The 21,203-nt window shown below is 40.2% G+C and overlaps 1 protein-coding gene across 2 annotated transcripts in view; it reads left to right on the top strand.

The window, feature by feature from the left end:
• Enpp1 (ectonucleotide pyrophosphatase/phosphodiesterase 1) overlaps positions 1–16,686 on the top strand; it is a 64,467-nt gene extending 47,781 nt beyond the window's left edge. The window contains exons 15-25 of one of the 2 annotated variants that reach the window (XM_059272642.1): positions 222–349; positions 1,610–1,679; positions 2,410–2,497; positions 3,660–3,826; positions 4,639–4,690; positions 6,145–6,299; positions 7,593–7,722; positions 8,859–8,939; positions 9,816–9,948; positions 12,418–12,580; positions 15,392–16,686. In XM_059272642.1, coding sequence (XP_059128625.1) covers positions 222–349; positions 1,610–1,679; positions 2,410–2,497; positions 3,660–3,826; positions 4,639–4,690; positions 6,145–6,299; positions 7,593–7,722; positions 8,859–8,939; positions 9,816–9,948; positions 12,418–12,580; positions 15,392–15,562 — 1,338 coding nt within the window. In that variant the 3' untranslated portion in view covers positions 15,563–16,686. The remainder of the gene's footprint in view (positions 1–221; positions 350–1,609; positions 1,680–2,409; positions 2,498–3,659; positions 3,827–4,638; positions 4,691–6,144; positions 6,300–7,592; positions 7,723–8,858; positions 8,940–9,815; positions 9,949–12,417; positions 12,581–15,391) is intronic. The other variant, XM_059272643.1, reaches the window with a different exon arrangement.
• The last annotated feature ends 4,517 nt before the right edge of the window (positions 16,687–21,203 follow it).

Genomic DNA, 21,203 nt, shown 5'->3' on the forward strand with positions numbered 1-21,203 from the left:
GGAGTAATTATAACACCCTATGAAAGTTTCAACTACCATTCAAATTCTGTAGCTAGTAAGAACCCTTAGTTTCCTACCAGCACCTGTGTCTTCCTGACTGGCAGGTAAAACGTTTGTGAGTAAAGCCTATCTGAAGTTAAGGGATTTTTCAAGAGATGTGTATGCCCAGATGACGAGAGAATAACAGTTTTTTTTTCCTTCTTCTTCTTCTGCAACATCAGTGCCGGGAGCCAAACCAGCACTTTAGGCCGTACCTGAAACACTTCTTACCCAAGCGCTTGCACTTCGCTAAAAGTGACAGGATCGAGCCCCTGACGTTCTATTTGGACCCTCAGTGGCAACTTGCGTTGTAAGTTTTGTAAACATCCTGGGCATGCTCAGCCTGTTCTAGTATCCATTCAAGGTGAAGCCTGGCCCCTTTCTAACATACGTGTAGGAGGTTTTTCGCTCTAACTTTCTAAACATTTTGAATTGGATAATTCTGTGAGCTGCTCAGTCCATTACAGGAAATTTGACAGGACCCTGAACTTGTTTCTAGCTTTCTTTCTCCACTTATGACAGCTGAAAATGTTTCTAGACAGTGCTAAACATCTCCTGGGGAGAGATGATCAGTTCTACCTAAGAACCGTTGCTCTGGCTGCTCACATCCATGCTGATTGTTTCTAATGATCTCCATTAACGTGTTACCACTTACTACCGTGTCTCTTCTATACAATAGTCATTTCTAACAACCCTTCCAAGGCCGCCAGTTGTGAAAGCACTTTATAACAAGCAAGTATCTTTATTATATGTAGCTGCTCTTTTTCATTTTCTTATACCAACCCATCAAGAAACCCCAGCTTGTTGGGGGTACTCACTAAAATATTTGGATGATTAATATTGTTCATATCCTAGTACTTGATCATTAAATCTTTTGGTAGTCACCCATAAAACCATCCATTAATCATGACAAATGCCCCTGGCGAACAATACCTAAGCAGTGAACCACAGTTCTGTCACTGCAGTCTCATCCTCGCCACCCTATTAGAGAGCTGGGCATTTAGTCCAGAAGATGCATGGTGAGCCAATCATTACCCTCGGGAGGTTTGGTATATAGTGACTATTTAAACACTATAGATGAGGGGTGGGGATATAGCTCAGTGGTAAAGTGCTTGCCTAGGATATTCAAGGCCATTGGTTCAGTCCCCAGTACCTCCAATAACAACAAAATACTACATCTGAGCATTGTTATAAGCCTCATCATTATGGAGATTTTACAAATGACCTACAGGAGAAGTTGCAACCCAGCAGAATAGAGATAAATGACATTTTTTTTTTCAGTCACAGCTACACAGTTAGCATTCTAAGCTCCTTCCGTCTCTGTGCTAAGGTTTGGCCACCTCTGTCTTTTGTTTCATGAACAAGTCAGCTCTGAACAATATAGTATAAAGGACAATACCCAGGAGTTTCCAACCCAGGTGGTTTTATTTGCTTTAAGTTGATTTACCAATTGTCACTTGTTCTTTATGAACAAAAATAGTGGTGTGGTTGAAGTTTTGTTTAATGACTAGAATTACTTTACTAATTTATTATAATTTATAATATAATATTATGTGATGTCACAATTTAGGAATCCGTCCGAAAGGAAATACTGTGGAAGTGGATTTCATGGCTCTGACAATCTGTTTTCAAATATGCAAGTGAGTATACTCCACTTTTATAATCCTCCAGTAGGATTAACCTGAAGAAAGTCAGATAAATGAAAGGTTGGTTGTAAAAACCCAGTCTGGACATATAGTGAGTGAGACAGTTACTGAGGTTTTTTTCCTTTGGGAGGAATTAAGGAACTTGTTAGTAGTTTGTATTCATGTTTCCATGGACATGGGATTTACTGACCTCTTTCCTAAGTGTCTAATGGTCATTTGAACATAACTGTGCTCCATGAACTATTTTGGCTCATGGTAAAAAGTCAGTGATTTGATTGATGAGAGGTTATCATGATTATGGTCTGAAAGGAGGTGACACCTGGCTTTTGTCTGGCACTGTGACATTTTTCTGAATCTAGTTGTAATAATGACCAAATTTTATCTCTGTAGCACTCTGTGAAGTGGGCAGGGTGAAGTGTTTATCCTATATCATAGATGGGGGAAAAAAACCCAACTATTTCATCTTTCATTCTGTTCTGATCATCAAGCCAAAGATTGTAATAAAAATAAATGTCCTAGGTCTCTTTAAGTTATATATACAATAAAAGTTAAAACAATATCCAAGGCTGCCCACTGGGTATGGGGTCTCAATTATATACATATATGTGTGCATATGTACATATATGTGTGCAGTGCAGACAGTATAAAATTTTGATCAGCTACATGATTAAACTGTTATTATCACAGTTAAACTGATAAGCTTTAACATTTCTGGTGAATCCAGGCTCTCTTTGTTGGCTACGGACCTGCATTCAAACACGGCGCTGAAGTTGACTCCTTCGAAAATATTGAAGTCTATAACTTAATGTGTGGTAAGCGTGAGCAGCACATTCCTTCTGCAGACAGGTGGGGTGGGGCGCACACTTGGCATCCCTGCGGGCATGCTAGTGCAGTGGGAGAAGATACTTCCGTTTCCGTGTTCCTTTCCCTGACTGAGAGCCACGGGAAGGCTATGCAGCGCATGTCGCCCGATGACATGCCTATTCCATTTACACAGCTCGTGGTAAAACACTCAGAGCCTGAGGCTTAATTTTAGGACATTTGACTCAGCCGTGATGGAAACCATTGAAGAGTATGGGGCAGTGAAAGGTTTCCAGAAGGTGTGGTGTCTGTGATATTAATGCTAGTTGAATGGATGGCACCGTCAATAGACATAAAGGAAGAGCCACAATGAGTACCGCCTGCTTGATTCATGACTTCCGAATTGGTGTATTGTGGGATCCAATGCCGTTGGCCTCGGTGGACATCAGCATTCACGTGCCCACACTTAACACATAGACCCACACATACACATGGTTAAAAATAAAAGAAGACAGGGCTTCCCTATAGAGTCCATGGCTGTCCTGGAACTCACTGTATAGACCAAGCTAGCCTCAAATTCAGAGATCTGCCTCTGCCTCCTGAGTGCTGACATTAAAGGTATGAGGCATGTGCAATCGTGTCAGGCTAAAATAAATCTTAAACAAATTAAAAGTTCAGGAATTTTTATGGTATAGCGCTATGTCAGTATTAGAACACCACATTTGGGATGGAGAGATGACCCTCTAGTTCTTCCAAATGATTCAGATTCAGTTTCCAGAACCACATCAGGCAGCTGCAGGAGATCCAACGCCCTCTTCTGGTCTCCACAGGCACCCGCTCTCTTTCTCTCTCTCTCTCTCTCTCTCTCTCTCTCTCTCTCTCTCTCTCTCTCTCTCTCTCTCTCTCTCTCACACACACACACACACACACACACACACACACACACACACACACCCCTACAATTTTTAAAGAATAATAAAAAACTTTATGTGGGTAAAGGAACCACAGCTTTCTATAGCTCAAAGCTAAGTATGTTCTATCTTCATTCTAATTAAATAGTAAGAGAATCAGATACATTTGATTTAAAACAATAAAATGAAACTCATGGTACAAATCAATTTGTTTGATCTTGAAACTTCCAATTAACTCTTTACCATTTTTGGAACTATGCAGATTTGTTGGGTTTGATCCCAGCTCCTAATAATGGAAGTCATGGCAGTCTTAATCACCTTCTAAAGAAACCCATTTACACCCCAAGTCTTCCCAAAGAAGAGAGCTTCCTGGATTTGTGTCCAATCAAATCACCATCCAATAACCTCGGCTGCATGTGTAACTCCTGGGTAGGTATAACTGCAATGCTTAACAGCACTGGTGTGTGTGTGTGTGTGTGTGTGTGTGTGTGTGTGTGTGTGTGTGTGTGTGTAGAAAATGCTACAGAAACAGCTAAGATGAAATTAAAATGTAGAAGTTGGATATAACACAGTTATTAAGCATCTATATGTTTATTATTAAATCTAAAAACATATGCAGACCATTTATTAGACATCTCCCCATCTAGCTTTTGTATTTTTAGCTGTTTTTATCTCTTGGTATCGCGATCCCTTGAGGGTGTGGTGAATTCTAGAGGATTCCTTGAGCAGAGTAAACCCATCTTATTGAATGTTCCTTTTCTAAAATACAGCCCAACCTAGTGCAAATTTGGGGGGGGGTTGTTCAGATGGCTATAATACTTGATGTCCCATTTTCATTAGTTGTAACTGCCCTAGTCACAGTGCCAACGTCCTTGTTGTAAGAATGTAAAAGTACCCAGTAATTCCTGAACCAAATGAGCCGCATTCATGAAGTTAGTAGATGGAGTTTATTTTACACTTTCTCTTGTTTTCCTTCGACCTGGAGTAGAGATGAGAACTGTAAAGCAGATTTCTAGTTTTTCATGGCCGCCGATAATTTTATCCTGTTTTAACAGTTATGGGTCCCCTTTCACCCTCCTCTTCTTAAAGAAGGAAGACCTCTGACTTACACAACACTCTGTAAATGGGTTTTGTTGTTGTTCTTCTTCTTCCTTGGCTTAGTCAATGTTACAGAAATGCTACAGTATAGAATTAAAGCATGTCTCTTAATCCTTAAAAATCATTTTATGAACTTCTTTTAGATTGCGTCAGTGGTGGACTTTGAGAAACACTTTAACCTGACCCTGGAAAATGGTAAGGCATGTTACACTTGGATCTGAAATCTGGAAGTGACAGAGAGTTGTTGCGGGGGTGGAGTAGGGTGGGGAGGTAGGGGATTCTTTACAAAGAATTAATAAAGTAAGGAAATGGGAAGCTGTTTGATGAGACATAATTTTCTCTGTCAGTCTACCCTGTTAGTCATAGTGCAAGAAATGCCATTTTACACTGGAAAGGTGTGCACCCTGTTTCGTGACAGCCATGCTTCTCTTTCTGAACGTGTTGAAAATGTTTTGAAATTTTGAAATTTTTTGTAGGTTTATAGGAAAGTTTAGACTTCCATTTAAAATAACTGGTAAATGTCTGTCTCCTTAATATAGGTTGATTTATCTATCTACAGTTACTTCCTCATAATTTTTAACAAAGGTTATGATTTTGTAGGCAACAGAAGCAACATTTCATAATTGTGGCCTGGATTCTCAGAGCAGTTCTGCTGCAACCTCTGAACTTTCAATGATTTGCCTGGTATTTTTCCTTGCTGTAACAAAGTGGTCAATTCTGCGTTGATCCTGACTTGAGCTGGTCTATGTGAGATCACTCTTGTAACTATTGGGGTTTGGGCCATCTTTTCCCCAAGGTAGTACAACATGTGGTAAAGGCTGACAATTTGGAACCTGGGGTGGAGGTGAGCTTGTGGGCTCAGGAGCAACACGATAAGGAAAGTGTTTATTCTCTGCAAGCTGCCGTCGCCTCATCTGTGGAACAGGTGGAGGACCTATTTCACAGGTGTAGGAGATGTAAGGAACAGAATGAAAATAGTTCCGCAAAGCCCCTGACACTTAGGAAAAAACCATCAATCCATTGTCTGCAGTGTCCTTATTTCAGCCCCTTGTTCTTAGGCTTTCCCTTCAAATATCCACATAAGTTTTCTTCACCTAATAATTACTTAGCAAAGAGTAGGTAATTAACATAATATTAAAGAATTTCAGGGGGCTTGTGATGCAGTTAAGGTGGTAGATCTCTTGCCAGCATGCATGAAGTCCTGGGTTCAGTCTTCTAGCGCCACATAAAATTAGGCATGGTGCCATACACCTGTAATGCCAACACTCAGGAGGTATAAGCAGGAGCATCAGAAGTTCAAGGTCAGCCTTGGTCACACTGACTTTGAGACCCATCTGAGCTACCTGAGACTGTCTGAAAAAGATTTTTTTTTTTTTGTGTGTGTGTGTGTGTAGGGTCCTGGCTAACTAGAATGTCTAGTAATTTAAGGTAGTAGTATCCTCTTGTGATACTTTGGTAGAACATTGCTATTCCAGTAAAAAAGTAAAGTTTTTGTTTGTGGTTCTGTACTTTGCAGTATTTGTGATGGTTTTTACGGTTGAAAGCTAATTTCTCCATATGCCTCAAAAGAGGAGAGGGCTGGATGAGTGTTCCATTGCATAATACCAAATAACATAAAGTATGGTTTTCTTTTCCCTTTATGACTGAAGCAGAGGCTATTGACCTTAATAATGTACCATATGGAAGGCCCCAGCTTCTGCAGAAGAAACACAGTGTCTGTCTTCTTTACCAGCAACACTTTATGAGTGGATACAGCCAGGACCTCCTCATGCCACTCTGGACATCTTATACCTTCCTCAGTAATGCAAGTATCTGTCACCTCTTGCACTGTGTTGAAAGCAGCTTGCTTGTGTTAATCTGTTGCCTCTTCCTGAAGGAAGAGAATGCTGAACAGAGAGTCCAGAAAGTTAGAGGGAAGTTTTAGGTCTACCACTATTTATCTGTGTGGCTCTGAGAATCAACTCCTCAGTAGCTGGTTTTCCTTTATCCTTTTTTACCCCCTATTTTTAATATTGTGTGACTCTGGTTTACAATCTAAGGAAATCAGATTGGCAATCAGTCACAATTATTCTTTTCTAAATGCGTGGCTATATGAGTACATGGATTGTATTCAACTGACTAAATCTAAGGCGATCTTGAGAGCTCAGCCCTGTCACTACCTCCCATCTGCCTGAGGATCCCAGCCCAGACCAGGAGGCATTTACTTCCTCTCTCTGCTCCTACCAACAATAGAACAGTGGGACCTTGAAAGCAGCATGTGCAAATATCCCAGAATAAGACTACTATCTCACTCACTCCAGCCCCATGGTGCTTAGATGGAAGGGGAATTATAAAGGAACTGTGGGTGATTGGTAAGACATCAAGATGCCCTTAAGGGATTGAAGAGAACTCCATTGAGGGAAGCAGTTAGACTTAATAAATGAACTTAGTGTTAAGCTCTCTGAGACTCCTAAGTAAAAAGATAGGGATATGTATATATGCATATCATTTCTATTAAAATGTTTATTTTATTATTATGCAAAATTTCCTGAGCATTTAAAAATTTTTTTTGAAGGTTACCTTCAGTCACTTTCTTCCCTTTGTAGCATGTAGCACTCACCATGTTTGGTGAACACCAGCTTTGTTGTTACTTATGACCTTTATTTGTGATGGTCATTGATTCTGCTTGAATTTTGATTGTCTTTTAATCTATGCAAAGCTATGTGAAGTCACATTCATCACGACCCCCGAGGGCTTCACCTTGGTTCTCAGTGGCTTCTCCTCCCTCTCTCAGCAACTTTTAGCTGTATTTTTGGATATGGAAGACGGCGTAGAGTTTCTAGAAATCGAAATGTTATTTCTTACAATGCCTAAAATTGTATAAACAAAGCATGAAGCCATCACAGCCGAAGATATGTGCATATATAGGGATTTATAGTCTTACCACTGTAGAGAGTGTTTGTGCTTCAGTTAGAGAACATCTGTAGACAAATGGAAAACTGGAGAAGAAGGTTGTGACTCCATGCCTGGGCAACACCGTTTGCCTTTAATTCATTCATTAGCTTCCTTCACTGCTCCATGTCAGATACCTGCTGACTCTTCACTATTTGTTCTTCAGGACTCTCTCTCGACAGATGACTTTTTCAACTGCTTATACCAGGACCTTCGGATTCCTTTTAGTCCCATCCATAAATGTTCCTTTTATAAAAACAATTCCAAGCTAAGTTATGGGTTCCTCACTCCACCAAGTAAGTACCTCCCCACCTCTGCCTCATGGCTTTTTCTTCACTTAGCTTCTGTCTTTGCTTACTTACAAATCTCTCATGGGTCTGAGGACGTGACTCACTGCTGAAGAACTTGCCTAGCATGTCCCTGGGTCAGAGTGGCAGCACCAAATTAAAAACATCAACAATGAGAATAATAAAATAAATTAGTGAGAAATATCTTCCAAGGATTCTGTGGCACTATGCGGAGGAGGCTTTTTATTTACTAGTGAAAATTATACGTTAGGAACATACTTGGGAAAGCATTACATTGGTCTAAGGCTTGGATGTGTGATTCATTGTGTGTTGGGGGAGTAATTGACCTGGTGCAAATACTTCAGGTAGATGACTCATTGGGAGTGAAAGGCTGCATCTGGATCTTAGGAAGGGCGTACATACAGCTTGGTTACGATGAAGATGATTGGTGAAGGAAGTAGGTGAAGGAGGAGCTTTCATAGCTTGCTACAGAGCTTCTACAATGGCCCTTGTGAAGGCATGGCTCTATTTCTAAATTGACAGATTTGGATGCTAATGAGAAGACTCTTTAAAGCCAGCCTTAAAAGGCAAAACTCAAAAGGTACCAGGTGCCCAAGCCCTCAGCTTCCAGTTCAGCCCCCTGTAAGTGTCTGTAGGCAAAATTTGGCTGTTGGTTGGTAAGAGAGCGAGTCCTAGCTCCAGGCAGCCTTATGTGGCATGCTGGGGCAGACCCATGGGTTGTTTTCTCTGGGTGGTAGACGATGTGCTGAAGCCAGAACTTCAGAGCTTCCTTCCTTTGACTGTTATAAACAAAGTTTAAGAAGGTTGTAAACAATATTCTTTCAGTTGGAATAAAACAAATAAGGTTAAAGTTTGAAAATGTATGGTTCGGGACTTTCTTGCTTTAATTTGTGTCTCTTTGGTAAAAGATCGGCACAAAGAAATGAGTTTACATTTTTATTTTTCTAAGGAACTTGGCCAAATGTACTGCGTTTTCCTTCTCCTAGACCTGGGGCAGGTTTAACAGGCTTCAGGTGACACTCAGTTAATTTTTAAAAATGCTTTTCTCTCCACCACAAGAAATTGCAAAATGTTATCTGTGCTGTATAAAAGAGTTCTTTTCTTTCTTTTTCTTTTTTTTCTAGGACTAAATAGAATTTCAAATCAAATATATTCTGAAGCATTGCTTACTTCTAATATAGTGCCAATGTATCAGAGTTTTCAAGGTAAAGACCTTTAATGATGGTTTCAGTATATGTAGATTTAATTGATATGTAATAGGATTTATGGACAATGGTTTCAGTATATGTAGATTTAGTTGATAGGGAATAGGATTTATGGTTTTGATTGAATGTGCACTTATCAAATACATCCTTCAAAGTTTAACTCTGAAAGTACTTGAACACAAAAAAAGTTCTATATAGTCTAGTATCTGTTTGCTTTGTATTTAAATATTAGAAACATTTTTGGCAAAAAAAAAAGTGTAAGGTTTGCCCTGTAAAGTAACCTAGTGATTATAATAAACTAATAAATCAACTTTGAGTATGGTTCTTTATTTAAGTAAATTTGTGAAATTATTTTTATTTTTAAAATGAATAGATTTCATGGCATCCTTAACCATTTTAGTATCTGACGCCTGTAAGAGTAAAGAAGCATTTCTACTTAGATTTATGATGTAGAATATCAAAATATGCCATTTGTAAGGACACCTCTATTTAGATTTTTGCGTGTGACACATGTATATTTTCAGAGGACAAATTCAGATATCAGTAGTGAGTCTAAATCCTTGTTGCTGGTGCATTGGTGCTTAATGGTTAAGACACGTGATCACGACTTCAGCTCAAGGCATTTCCAATACTGTATTTCCAAATACTGAGACAGAGTTGAATCGAGTGTTTGCCCTTCAGGCTCCTCCAAAACCTCAAAGTGAATAGTGGAGGAATTTGGACTTGACACTAAAACGGGAGCCAACGCTGACCTAGTCTCTAATTATCATCAGAAAGACTAACTTTGCTCCGTGTCTTTAGCCGCTTCCACACCCCGCGGTGTGGCCTGTCACCATGCTTTTGGAAACTCCAGCAGCACCTTCTCTTCTTTTGCAGTCATATGGCGGTACCTCCATGACACCCTGCTGCAAAGATATTCCAAAGAAAGGAACGGCGTCAATGTCGTCAGCGGTCCTGTGTTTGACTTCGATTATGATGGTCTCTATGATTCCTTGGAGACCCTGAAGCAGTAAGGACGTATTTCAGTCCTAAAAGTAGTCCTCGAGGGGGATTTTCATCTACTCAGCAGGTCCTTTTCTGTACGGCACAATTCACATACTCATAGGAGACTTTTTTTTTTTTTTTAATCACCCAGGAGCCTTTGAAATCTTTATGATGTATTTCAATATATTACTCAGTTTTCAATCAAATAATTTTTTTTTTCAGTGAAACAAGTCATGTCTCCCCCATCTGATTCAGTAGAGCAGTTCATGAGCGCTGTGTGAATGCTAACCCCGGTTTAAGATGTCTGTGTAATCGATGGTCAGTTAGAAGCCGAGGCAGAGAACGGTACCGGTACAGCGACAGAAGTCCAGAGTGGAGGAATGAGAAGGGACACAGAAATGTAGTGCCTCACGTCTGATGGCCTTGAGTTAACAACACAGCATCGAGCCATCTCTCATTGGTTGGCAAGGAAGGCACCACCGTCGTGAAGATCCTATCAGTGGAGCTGGTTTTATAAAATGAGAAGGGAGAATATTTTATAACCTGGTTGATACTTTTTGATTCTTATGTGGGAAGGATGTGTAGGGAAGGGGTCAAACCCTGCACAAGTGAGACAAGCGTCTGCCACTGAGCTACATGCTTACCCTGGTTGGTCTTTATTAAAGCAGTAACTGAACCCCATTTTCTTTTTTTTTTTTTTTTTTTTTTGGTTTTTTGAGACAGGGTTTCTCTGTGTAGCTTTGCGCCTTTCCTGGAACTTTCTTTGGAGACCAGGCTGGCCTCGAACTCACAGAGATCCGCCTGGCTCTGCCTCCCGAGTGCTGGGATTAAAGGCGTGCGCCACCACCGCCCGGCTGAACCCCATTTTCTAAAGAAAATTTGCTCCTACAACCACAAGACAGATACTGAAGACTCTACTGAGATTTTCTGAGATTTTTCCCCTCACAGAGAACTCTCTTACCGTCCCATGACAAAACATCTGGGAGTATGTCAACTTGTAAAATATGTAGTTTTTAACTGTGTCTACTATTTGGGGATTTTTGTTTGTTTTGAGATGGGGTTTCTCTGTGTAGTCTGTAGCTAGAGTTTTCCTGCCTGGCTCACGGTCAGGGCAAATCTCTCTCACCCGCCAGTCCTACAGCCACTCAGACCCAAACAAGTAAACACGGAGATTTATATTGTTTACAAACTGTATGGCCGTGGCAGGCTTCTTGCTAACTGTTCTTACAGCTTAAATTAATCCATTTCCATTAATCTATACCTTGCCACATGGCTCGTGGCTTACTGGGATCTTTACATGCGGCTTGTCATGGTGGCGGCTGGCAGTGTCTCTCTCTCAGCCTTCCACTTCCCAGAATTCTTCTCCTTGTCCCGCCTATACTTCCTGCCTAGCCAATGGCCAATCAGTGATTTATTTACTGACCAATCAGCAACACACTTGACATACAGACCATCCCACAGCAGTAGTCCTAGCTGTTCTGGAACTCACCGTGTAGACTCGGCTGGCCTTAAAGTCACAGAGATCCATCTGCCTCTGTGTCCCTAGTGTGAGGATTAAAGGTGTGTGTGCTACCACACCCAGCCAATTTAGCTGTGTCTATTGAGACAGAAATTTTTTACGTAGCTGGCCTGTAAGCCGTGTTGTAGAGGGTGTAGAAGAGAACGTATATGTCTCCCACTAACAGCTTTAACCAGAACTCTCATTTTCAATCTGTTTTACGTGTTATGACTGTACACATGATCATCTTTGAAAACAGTGATGTTATTACCTTACATTTTGAAAGATGCTCAACATATAAGCCAAGGGTTAAAACAGAGGATACAGTCTTAATGACAGGCTGTGGTTAGTTAGATTTTTTTCTTTTTAGTTAAAGTTTGGGGATAAAATAGAAACTCAGTCAAAGGGATGGAGAGCTCATGACATGTCCTCTCTGAAAGGACTGGAAGAAGACACTTTGGTCCATTCCCTGTAACTGTGTGGCAGATAAGGACCATCCATATTGATCTAGAGGTAGAATATTGGTTATAAGAGTTCAAAAATGAATATATGTATATACATATGTATACGTACATATATATTTACTGTCTGAATATTCTTTAGGTAGAAATGGAAAAAAACTAATTTCAATAGAAAAAAGTTATTTGAATATTCTAATTATTAGCATCAATCTTTTGGAATATTGAGACACCATGATTATTTAACTTCTTATAACATGCTTATTTAACTGAATTTGAATTTTAGATATGTTTGATTAAAAGCAAGTACTACTGATTTGCTTATTAAAAGAAAGATAGGTACTTTTTTTCTTTTTTTCTTTTTCCCCGAGACAGGGTTTCTTTGTGTAGCTTTGCGCCTTTCCTGGAACTCACTCTGTAGCCCAGGCTGGCCTTGAACTCACAGAGATCTGCCTCTCGAGTGCTGGGATTAAAGGTATGTACCATCACTGCCTGGCTAGATATTTCTTAGTGAGAGTGTATATTACATGTTTTACAGAAACAGCAAAGTCATCCGCAGTCAAGAAATCCTGATTCCAACTCACTTCTTCATTGTGCTCACCTGTTGCAAACAGTCCTCTGAGATTCCCTTAGAGTGCACAAACTTAGATTCTTCAGCCTTCATTCTGCCTCACCGGCCTGATCACCTCGAGAGCTGTCCAGTAAGTAGCCTTCCTTTCTTCCCTCACACATTGACACGTACATAGTGCGTGCACCTTACATTGCTCTGGAAGAAACACAACTCCGGAGTGTACATGAGCTTTAGAACTGCATGATGGTGTTAAATGTGGTCCTTGTTTTTTTACTATATATTTATGTAGAGAGCATGTATGGTGTGTGTGTGTGTGTGTGCGTGTTTATTTGTGGGCATGCATGTGTTGGTGCACAATGCATGTAGCAGCCTATGGATATGTGTGAGGAGTCCTCTTCTTCCACCATGTGGGATTCAGGGATCGAACTCAGGTTGGTTGTCAAGCTTGGTGACAAGGCCATCTCAATGGTCCTTAAATCGATCTTTGAAAATGTCACATCTTTGCAGAAGACCACCTTGTTCTTAAAAACATTAAAAATTTGGTCAGAAACTTCTCCTATGGCCTAGTTGCTAAAGTCTAGATTGATTTATGATAGGAGTATTCTTGGATTCTAAAACTGGATTTATAATTCCACTCTTATTAAGTAGTTTTAAAGTTGTAATCAGACAGCATTTAAACAAGCCTCTATATGTAACATTATGAGAATCTTTCCTATCGTATTTATCATTCCAATTTTTTTGGAACAATTTTTTACATTCATTGTTTCTTTTCCTTGAGAGATTAAATTGCCATTAAATACATCAATTGTCCTTTATGTTTTAAAAGCCCATAGGAATAACTTAATAAGTATTAAACATTAAGTATGTTCTGGAACAAATAACTGAAGCATCAATACAATGACTTAAGTGAGTGGGCATTTTTTCCTATGACAGGAAGTTTAGTGGTATATAGACTTGGTGCAATGCTGTGAGTCGGTGATACCATCCGGGACCCAGGCCATTCCTCTCTTCTGCCCCATCACACCTAGCATGTGGCTTTGGCCCACATGAACTCAAAATGGTTCCTGATTTTTAGATTTCACATTTTAATTCTGCACCAAGCTGCTAAAATAAAAAGGCCCACCCCCAATTTATCCTTTCATCAAAATGATGTTGAGTGGCATGAGTCAAACACTCAATCTCTCTTCTACTCTACCATTCCTTTGTTGATGGAAACATTGATTCCAATTCTTTAATGGCAACATACTTAGAAGATGCTAAATATTGGATTTGATCCAGAAAAGGGGTTATTTTAAGGCATGCCACACGTAGTTACTGATCCTTCTATTTTACCTCTGAAGGAGTGACTAAAGATTTGTTTCATTAGCCAGAAGAAACAGACCCTTTATGTCCACTTGTTACCCATTCCTATGAATGTTGGAAGACATGCAAACTACCCACTGATGAGGCATTCACAGATTTAGCTGCTCTTCTCAAAGCCAGAGTAAGGGTTGTGGCAGAGGCAGTAGGAAATTGAAGCTTAATGGGAAATGGGAGGTTGCTGATCTGCTTTGTATGGGAAAAGTCTGTCTATGATTTTTCAACTAATAAGTCCCAAGAACGCATGGGGCTATTAAAACAATTACATTTATTTATAATGTATGTGTGTACTTGTGTGTGTGCAAATGCCACGTGGATCTCAGCGAACAACTTTCAGGAGTTGATTCCTTCCTTCTCCCACATTTGTCCTGGGAGTGAAACTTGTGCAGCCAAGTTTGGCAACAAGGGCCTGTACTGCTAAGCCACCTTACCAGCCCTATAGGCTTTTCAATATGTCTTTGACGTTTTCCCATGGCCGTTTTCAGAAATGCTTATAGCATATGGATGTATGATTTCTGTCCATGTTATCTGATTTAACCATGATCTCTATTTTCATTTTCTAGAAAATCAACCTTTGGTTCTTTTCTGATCTCATATTCTCTAGGTCTTTACTCTCTTCAGAAATGAAATTGCATTTTACATATTTCCAACCCCATTTTCATGCAGCCATAAAGATAACATTCCTATGGGAAATAGAGTTCATGTAATAATACAGTTGCTCACATCTTTATACTTGATCTTGAAAACCACCCTTGCACAGGGCCAGGAGTGACGGCTCAATAGTTGAGAACACTGGCTACTTTTCCAGTGGCCCTCGGTTGGATTTGTATCACCCACATGGCAGATAGCGACCGTCTGTAACTCTAGTTCCAGGAGATCTGATGATCTTGTCTGTTGTGGTGCACAGATATGCATGCAGGCAAAACACCCATACATATAAAATTTAAAAATAAATAAAACTCAGTAAATAAATAAATAAACCACCTAGAAGAATATGGTAAAGGAGTACAAACTCACTTGTAAAGTAGTTTTCCTGTATAACAGTCATACAACCAGAACTTGTATCCACATTTTTTTCTCCCATTTTCTTCTCTACCATGCTATATATATATATAGTTTCCATTTTCATGTTTGGTTTTTTTTTTGTTTGTTTGTTTGTTTGGTGTTTCAAGATAGGGTTTGACTGTGTAGCCCTGGCTGTCCTGGAACTTTCTCTGTAGACCAGGCTGGCTTCAAACTCAGAGATCTGCCTGCCTCTGCCTCCTGAGTGCTGGGATTAAAGGTGTGTTCCACCACTGCCTGGCTTTCTGCTATTTTTTAAGCCCCCCAGGAATGCAACCATCTGTTCCCAGTTTCCTTTCTTTCCCTCAGATTTGATACATCTCATGTAACAGACGTATATGTTGTATATACTGGAAAACATGCTGTTCAAAAGTGTGCATCATGCCTAAAGTGGATCCTATGGCTTATCATCTCACAGCCCCAAAAGTCCTCAGTGACTAGGGCGGGAAGAGGGGGATCTTATTGGGAAAATGGACAGAGTGCTCTCTGGTGACACTTCTTCATTTTTCCAACCTTCTAGCATGGGAAGCAGGATTCTTCATGGATTGAGGAGTTGCTGGCATTGCACAGAGCACGTGTCAGGGATGTCGAACTCATCACTGGACTCAGCTTCTACCACGAAAGACCAGAGTCAGTTTCAGACCTACTGAGGTTGAAAACACATCTGCCAATCCTTAGCCAAGAAGACTGATTTTTTTTAATTAAAAAAAAAAATGCACCATACATCTTTTTTGAGAGAATCTTACGTTTTATACAGTCCTCTACACTTTTACATTGTTTGGAAACTGTCACGTGGAGTTAAAACTGGGAATCCTTTGTGATGCCTACTCTGGGCCCATGGTGTGACACTCAGCACATCAGCAGGGTGTTCCTGTCCTGTCTCGTGCAGATTTCCTGTGTGAGGATTAAATGCTTTATTAACACACTGGGAGTAAAGACACTTCACACCTGGAAGTGCTCTTGGGACTCTCTTAAAGGAGAAGGGGCAGTGAGCATGGTCTGGGGACCTGATGTTGGAATCTTATTATTTGCAATAAAACTAAGTAAAGGGTAGTCCATGCCACATTAAAAAATAGAAAGTGGTTCTGAATTCATTTTAACTTGGAGTTTCAGTTTTAACGAAACTTTTTTGAGGCCCCATTTCTGTCTTTTCTGTCTCCTCTGCCAAAAGACAAAGCATTAGTCTCCTGCTTTTAAAACAAATAGTGATGGGATCTCTTCAGATTTAGTGACTTTGACAAATTGGACTTGGATGGAAAATTTGTGAGTTGAATCTGTCTAGCTATTAAAAGAAATTGGACTCTACGTTTGCACACGCACAAAGATAATCCCTATCATCTTCACTAGAAATAAACAAATACTGAAAACAGCCCCGAAAGTGATTTTCTTGGGCCATTTAAAAGCGGGCTTTATTTGGGTGAAACTTTAGAGGACTCACTGGCACTTGCAAAGTGAGATTTTTCCCTGAGAAGAATGTTTTCCTCCGCACAAGGGGCCCCACCAGCGAGAGAAGGGCTTTGCCTGCTTAGCTCTTCGGTTTGAAGTTGTGCTGCGGCTCTGAAGAGACTGCATCACCCATCACTTAGCATCTTCACTGTGGACATGGCAATAAGTAACACCATGAAGATGATTTCTCCTCGGCATTGATGGTGCCCTTGTTCCAACCTGTGAACTTTCAAAGGCTACGTTAAATTGTCGGTTTCCTGGGTCCATTTTTGGTATAATATTAGTCTGCCAAGGATTTTTATACATCCTTCTTAGGATAATCATTCTTTGTATCATCCACAAAGACGTTTCAAAAATAAAACTTGTAACCCGAATTTACTTAATAACTTAGAAAGTGTCGTTTTATTTTAGCTCACATTCTCTTAAACTCTTGTGTGTGCATTTTTCAGTCTGTTCTTCCCATGGTCAGGTTTAGTATCTTCTGTCATTGTGTCTAATGTTTTGTTTGTTTTTGTTTTGTCTTTTATCTTATTCATTCTGCTGTTGAACCTTCCCGTTGGTTTTAAACATGTTTATTTATTTATTTTTTTTCTATTTGCTGAGACTATTTTTCAGTTCCATTGAAAATCAACATTTTCATTTGTTTGGTGTATGTTTACAATGGCTTCTTGAAGCATTTTTATGATGGCCGTTGTACAGTCCTCATTGGGTCATTCCAATATCTCCGATGTCACTGTTTGCATCATTGGATAGTGGGTTTTTCTTTTTTCACAACATATTTTTCTCCTTCTAATAAGTGGTTTTTAATTAAAACTTGAATGTTCTAGGTGTTCTGCTATTTAAGACTCTGCACCTTGTGTAAATCTTCTCTGACATACCCCTAGCAGGAGGATTGGGGGCTCCGCCTCCTTACTACAGGCTGTAGCTGGGAGTTGGAGCATCCCACCCTACCTCCACTGGTACTGGGATGAGAAGAGGTAAGCAGGGTGGGAATTCAGCTCTCCGTTAGTTCACTGCTGATGCCTCCCTTGCTGGAATGTGAGCAGTACTACTTACAGCTCTTCTGTGGTCTCCTGTAATGCTGGTGTCCTGGAGAAAACATTACCACTGGATGGCATGAAGTTCTCAGTTCCTATGCAGCCTTCCCTGATGCTGCCCTGGCAGTGGAGCTAAGCTCTGCTTTACAGCTTGCCAAAAGTAGAAGGCTAGGTCTCCAAGTCTTTGCTGGTCTCTCTCTCTCTCTCTCTCTCTCTCTCTCTCTCTCTCTCTCTCTCTCTCTCTCTCTCTCTCTGTGTGTGTGTGTGTGTATTGAGGGGGAGGTAGTTCTTTTTGAGTGTTTCATTGGAGCAGAGTAGATTTTGTTTGTGTCCTACTTTGCCCCTTCATGGCCCTTTGGATGGGGAGAGGAGGTCATGATCCCTCCTCTCTCTGGTGTTTCTATGTTGCTCCTTCATCATCAAGTCTGAGACAGATGAGCTAAAAGGAAAATGTGGGACACAGCCCAGCATTATTGTTGAGTCCTGAGGTATTCAATTCTGCCTTCTTCCTGTGCTTGTTTTATATGTAATATAAGGGCCTTTTCTGCAATGAGCAGAATACGTGCTTCACATGTGTAGAAGTGTTTCACTGGTTCTTTATATATTCTTTAAGACACATATATTCTTTAAGACACATTTACATGACCCACTTGGCAGGAAGCACCCTAGCAGAGCTTCATTAAATGGTAGATGCTCATTCTCTGAGCTAGATACCATTGTTGCAAAGAGGAACGGGTTACAATTCTTGAGAAAACAGAGAAGGCAGCAAAAGTGTGAGTAGACATTAAGGAGTAGGGAACTGTTAGTGAAACCATGAAAGAAGTACTGGGTACTCTTTGACAATACATACATACATACATACATACATACACACACATATACAGAATATATGTTCATATTCTGCAGTTGGCAGAATTAGTTCAGAGTCCATAGCTTTTGGGGGCTGCCAGTATATGACAGTAGCTTTATCCCACCTTTTTCTGGTAAAGGCTATTATTCAAAATGAAACCCCCTTTAAAGCCAGGAAGGTGGTGGAGCCTTTAAACCCAGCACTTGGGAAACAGAGGCAGGCAGATCTTTGAGTTTGAGGCCAGCCTGGTCTAAAGAGTAAGTTCTAGGACAGCCAGAGTTACACAGATAGACCCTGTCTTAAAGAGAAGAGGGAAGAACAGGAGGGAAGTGTTAGTGAGGAGAGGGGAGGGGACAGGAGAAGAGGGAAGAGAATAGAAGGCTGGAGGGGAAGGATAGAGAAGAGCAGGGTCAGGAATGAAGGGGAGAAGCAGGGGGGAAGAGAAAAGAAGTCTGGACTCCTATGGCTTCCTCACTAGCTAAATCCCAGTGCCCTCTAAATCACCATTTCATTAAGCTTTCTCAAGTGTAACTTTTTCATTACATATCGTTTAAGCTATCAAAATTTCAGTAATTTGAAAATCTTAATCTTAAAGGCTCAAGAACCAGAGAAGCAGATGGGACCATAATGGGGAGAATGTGAAGACTCAGAGTCTGCGGAGTAAGTGAGTCTGAAGAGCTCAAGGACTGTTTGACCGGGCGCTGTGGGGGCGGCATGTGTTCAAGGAGCTATCATGAGGTAGACCAGATGACTGTCTCTTCAGAGCTTTGCCCTCCTTGACTTTTTTTCTGTTATTTAGCCACGGTAACTTCTGCCCTGTGCGTTCATGCTTATCTACCAGAGGAACTGGCTCTTGAACTTTGAAACAATCTAACTGAATGCCCAGCATGTGAGAGCTTGTAACAGGAATGGGGTGATGGTGTTGCATTCATAAGCACTAAATAAAACTTTATAATGACTGCAAAGCAGGGACACTTGGGGAGTGGTTTTGGGCAGTCTAAATATTGTAAAAGACGAAAAACATTTCTTCTACAGGATATAGGTGTGTCTACACTAAGAATTGTGGGTTTACTAATAAAACTTTAATATGCTGAGCCTTGGCAACTTTCCTATGGGGCTATGTATGTAGGGTGGGGCGGGGGAGGGGTGGAGTTCCCCGTAGAAAATGATACTGAGTTCAAGTGTTGTTGACATTAAACCACAGCTGCATTGTTGGACGAAGAAAAAGAAGTAAAGTTCACTTCAGGTTCATAGAGCAAATACTGCTGGCCTGTAACCTGTGTTCTCTTTTGGGGCAAGTGCATGTGACTTTCATTCTATGATCTCAAATAGTCTGAAATCAGAGGAAAGGTTACTAGCTTGTAACAACTATAGATATCCTCAGTGTGAAGTTTTTATGTTTATTTTAACCACTATAGGTAATGACTGAAGAAAAAAAAGAAGAATGTTTAGAAATTGTATTTATTACAGGAAACTCTAAACACATGAAATACGTCTTAATTTGCTACAAATGGAAGAATCAAATCTGGATGCCACAGAAATCAACATAAAGCAAGGCTTAGCTTTTCTTCTGTTGCTTTGTGTGGTTTTCTTGGCTTCCTACTTTGTGAAGAGACTTCTTATCACATTAGTATAAATATGACTGACTTCCACTTTACTGTCCCTTCTTCCCAATGCTGTTTCAATTTAACATTATGCCTAAGCATAAATTATCAGTTCAGGGAGAATTTCAACATTATAATAAGAATAACTAATACTCTGACTTAAATTTCGAATTCCACTATCTAACAAAAATCTAGAATTCAGCATCTGGAGAGATGACTCAGCAGTTAAATGCATTGACTGTTCTTCCAGAGGACACCCGTTCACTTCCCAGCCCCCACATTGAGGCCCACAGATGTGTAACTCGAATTGCTCAGGATCCAGCAACCTCTTCTGGCCTCTGCAGGCACTACATGCATGTGGTGCATGCAAGCAAAACACTCATACACATAAAATAAAAATAAAAAGAATCAGAATTCCGAAGTAGAATTCACTTCAGCCTTTACAGTTGCAGAACAGTATCATACAAGAAGGAAAAATCATTAATGTCAATTTTGTCTTAGAATATCCAGATATTTTTCACTATAAAAAATGTTTATGGCACTGAACATGGAGGCACACTCCTGTAATCTCAGCACCGAGAGGCTGAGGCAGGATGATCATGAGTTCAAGGCTAGCTTGAACTATATAAAATAATGCTATCTGAAATCAAATCAAAACAAACAAACAAAAAAACAAGCTGGACAGTGGTGGTGCTTGCCTTTAATTCTAGCACTTGGGAGGCAGAGGCAGGTGAATCTCTGAGTTCTAGGCCAGCCTGGTCTATGAAGCTAATTCTGGGACAACAAAGGCTACAAAGAGAAACTCTGTCTTGAACCTCCCCCCCCAAAAAAAAAGATAAAATAAAAATTAAAACTGTTTACAGCTATACAAGTAACAGTGTGCTGCTTGTGGACTTTGGAATTGGAAATTTGTGATGGAAAACTTGAAAGTATTTTAAATGAGATAAAATTTCTTAGTCTAATGGATGCATTTCATTGCTCAAATTTGCAGTTTTTAAACATTTTGGATGACCCCTATAATCTTGAATTCTTATCATAGAGTGCTCTGTACCTGAACAATTTTATTGTTTTGAAGAGCTACTCATGCATATTAAGTTACAAACAGAAACAAGGCTGTCAATCCATAGAGCTTCCTGCACTTATTTCTAAGACATAGTCACTGTGTTACCAACAGCCCACTCAAATACAGAAATCTGATAATATTTAACCAGGGCAGGACTAGCAGTGAATTCTGAAGGTGTCCTTATCCTATATCAGGATGTGAGGCATTCAGGGTAAGTTGGGGTAGAGGGAAGGACAGATGGAATTCCTGTCTCTCAGTGCTCACTTGTGAACATTAAACTTTAACAGTGGTTCTCAACCTGTGGATATATGACCCTGGTCACATATCAGATA

This window comes from Peromyscus eremicus, chromosome 8b (genome assembly GCF_949786415.1).
Source record: "Peromyscus eremicus chromosome 8b, PerEre_H2_v1, whole genome shotgun sequence".
Classification (NCBI taxonomy): domain Eukaryota; kingdom Metazoa; phylum Chordata; class Mammalia; order Rodentia; family Cricetidae; genus Peromyscus; species Peromyscus eremicus.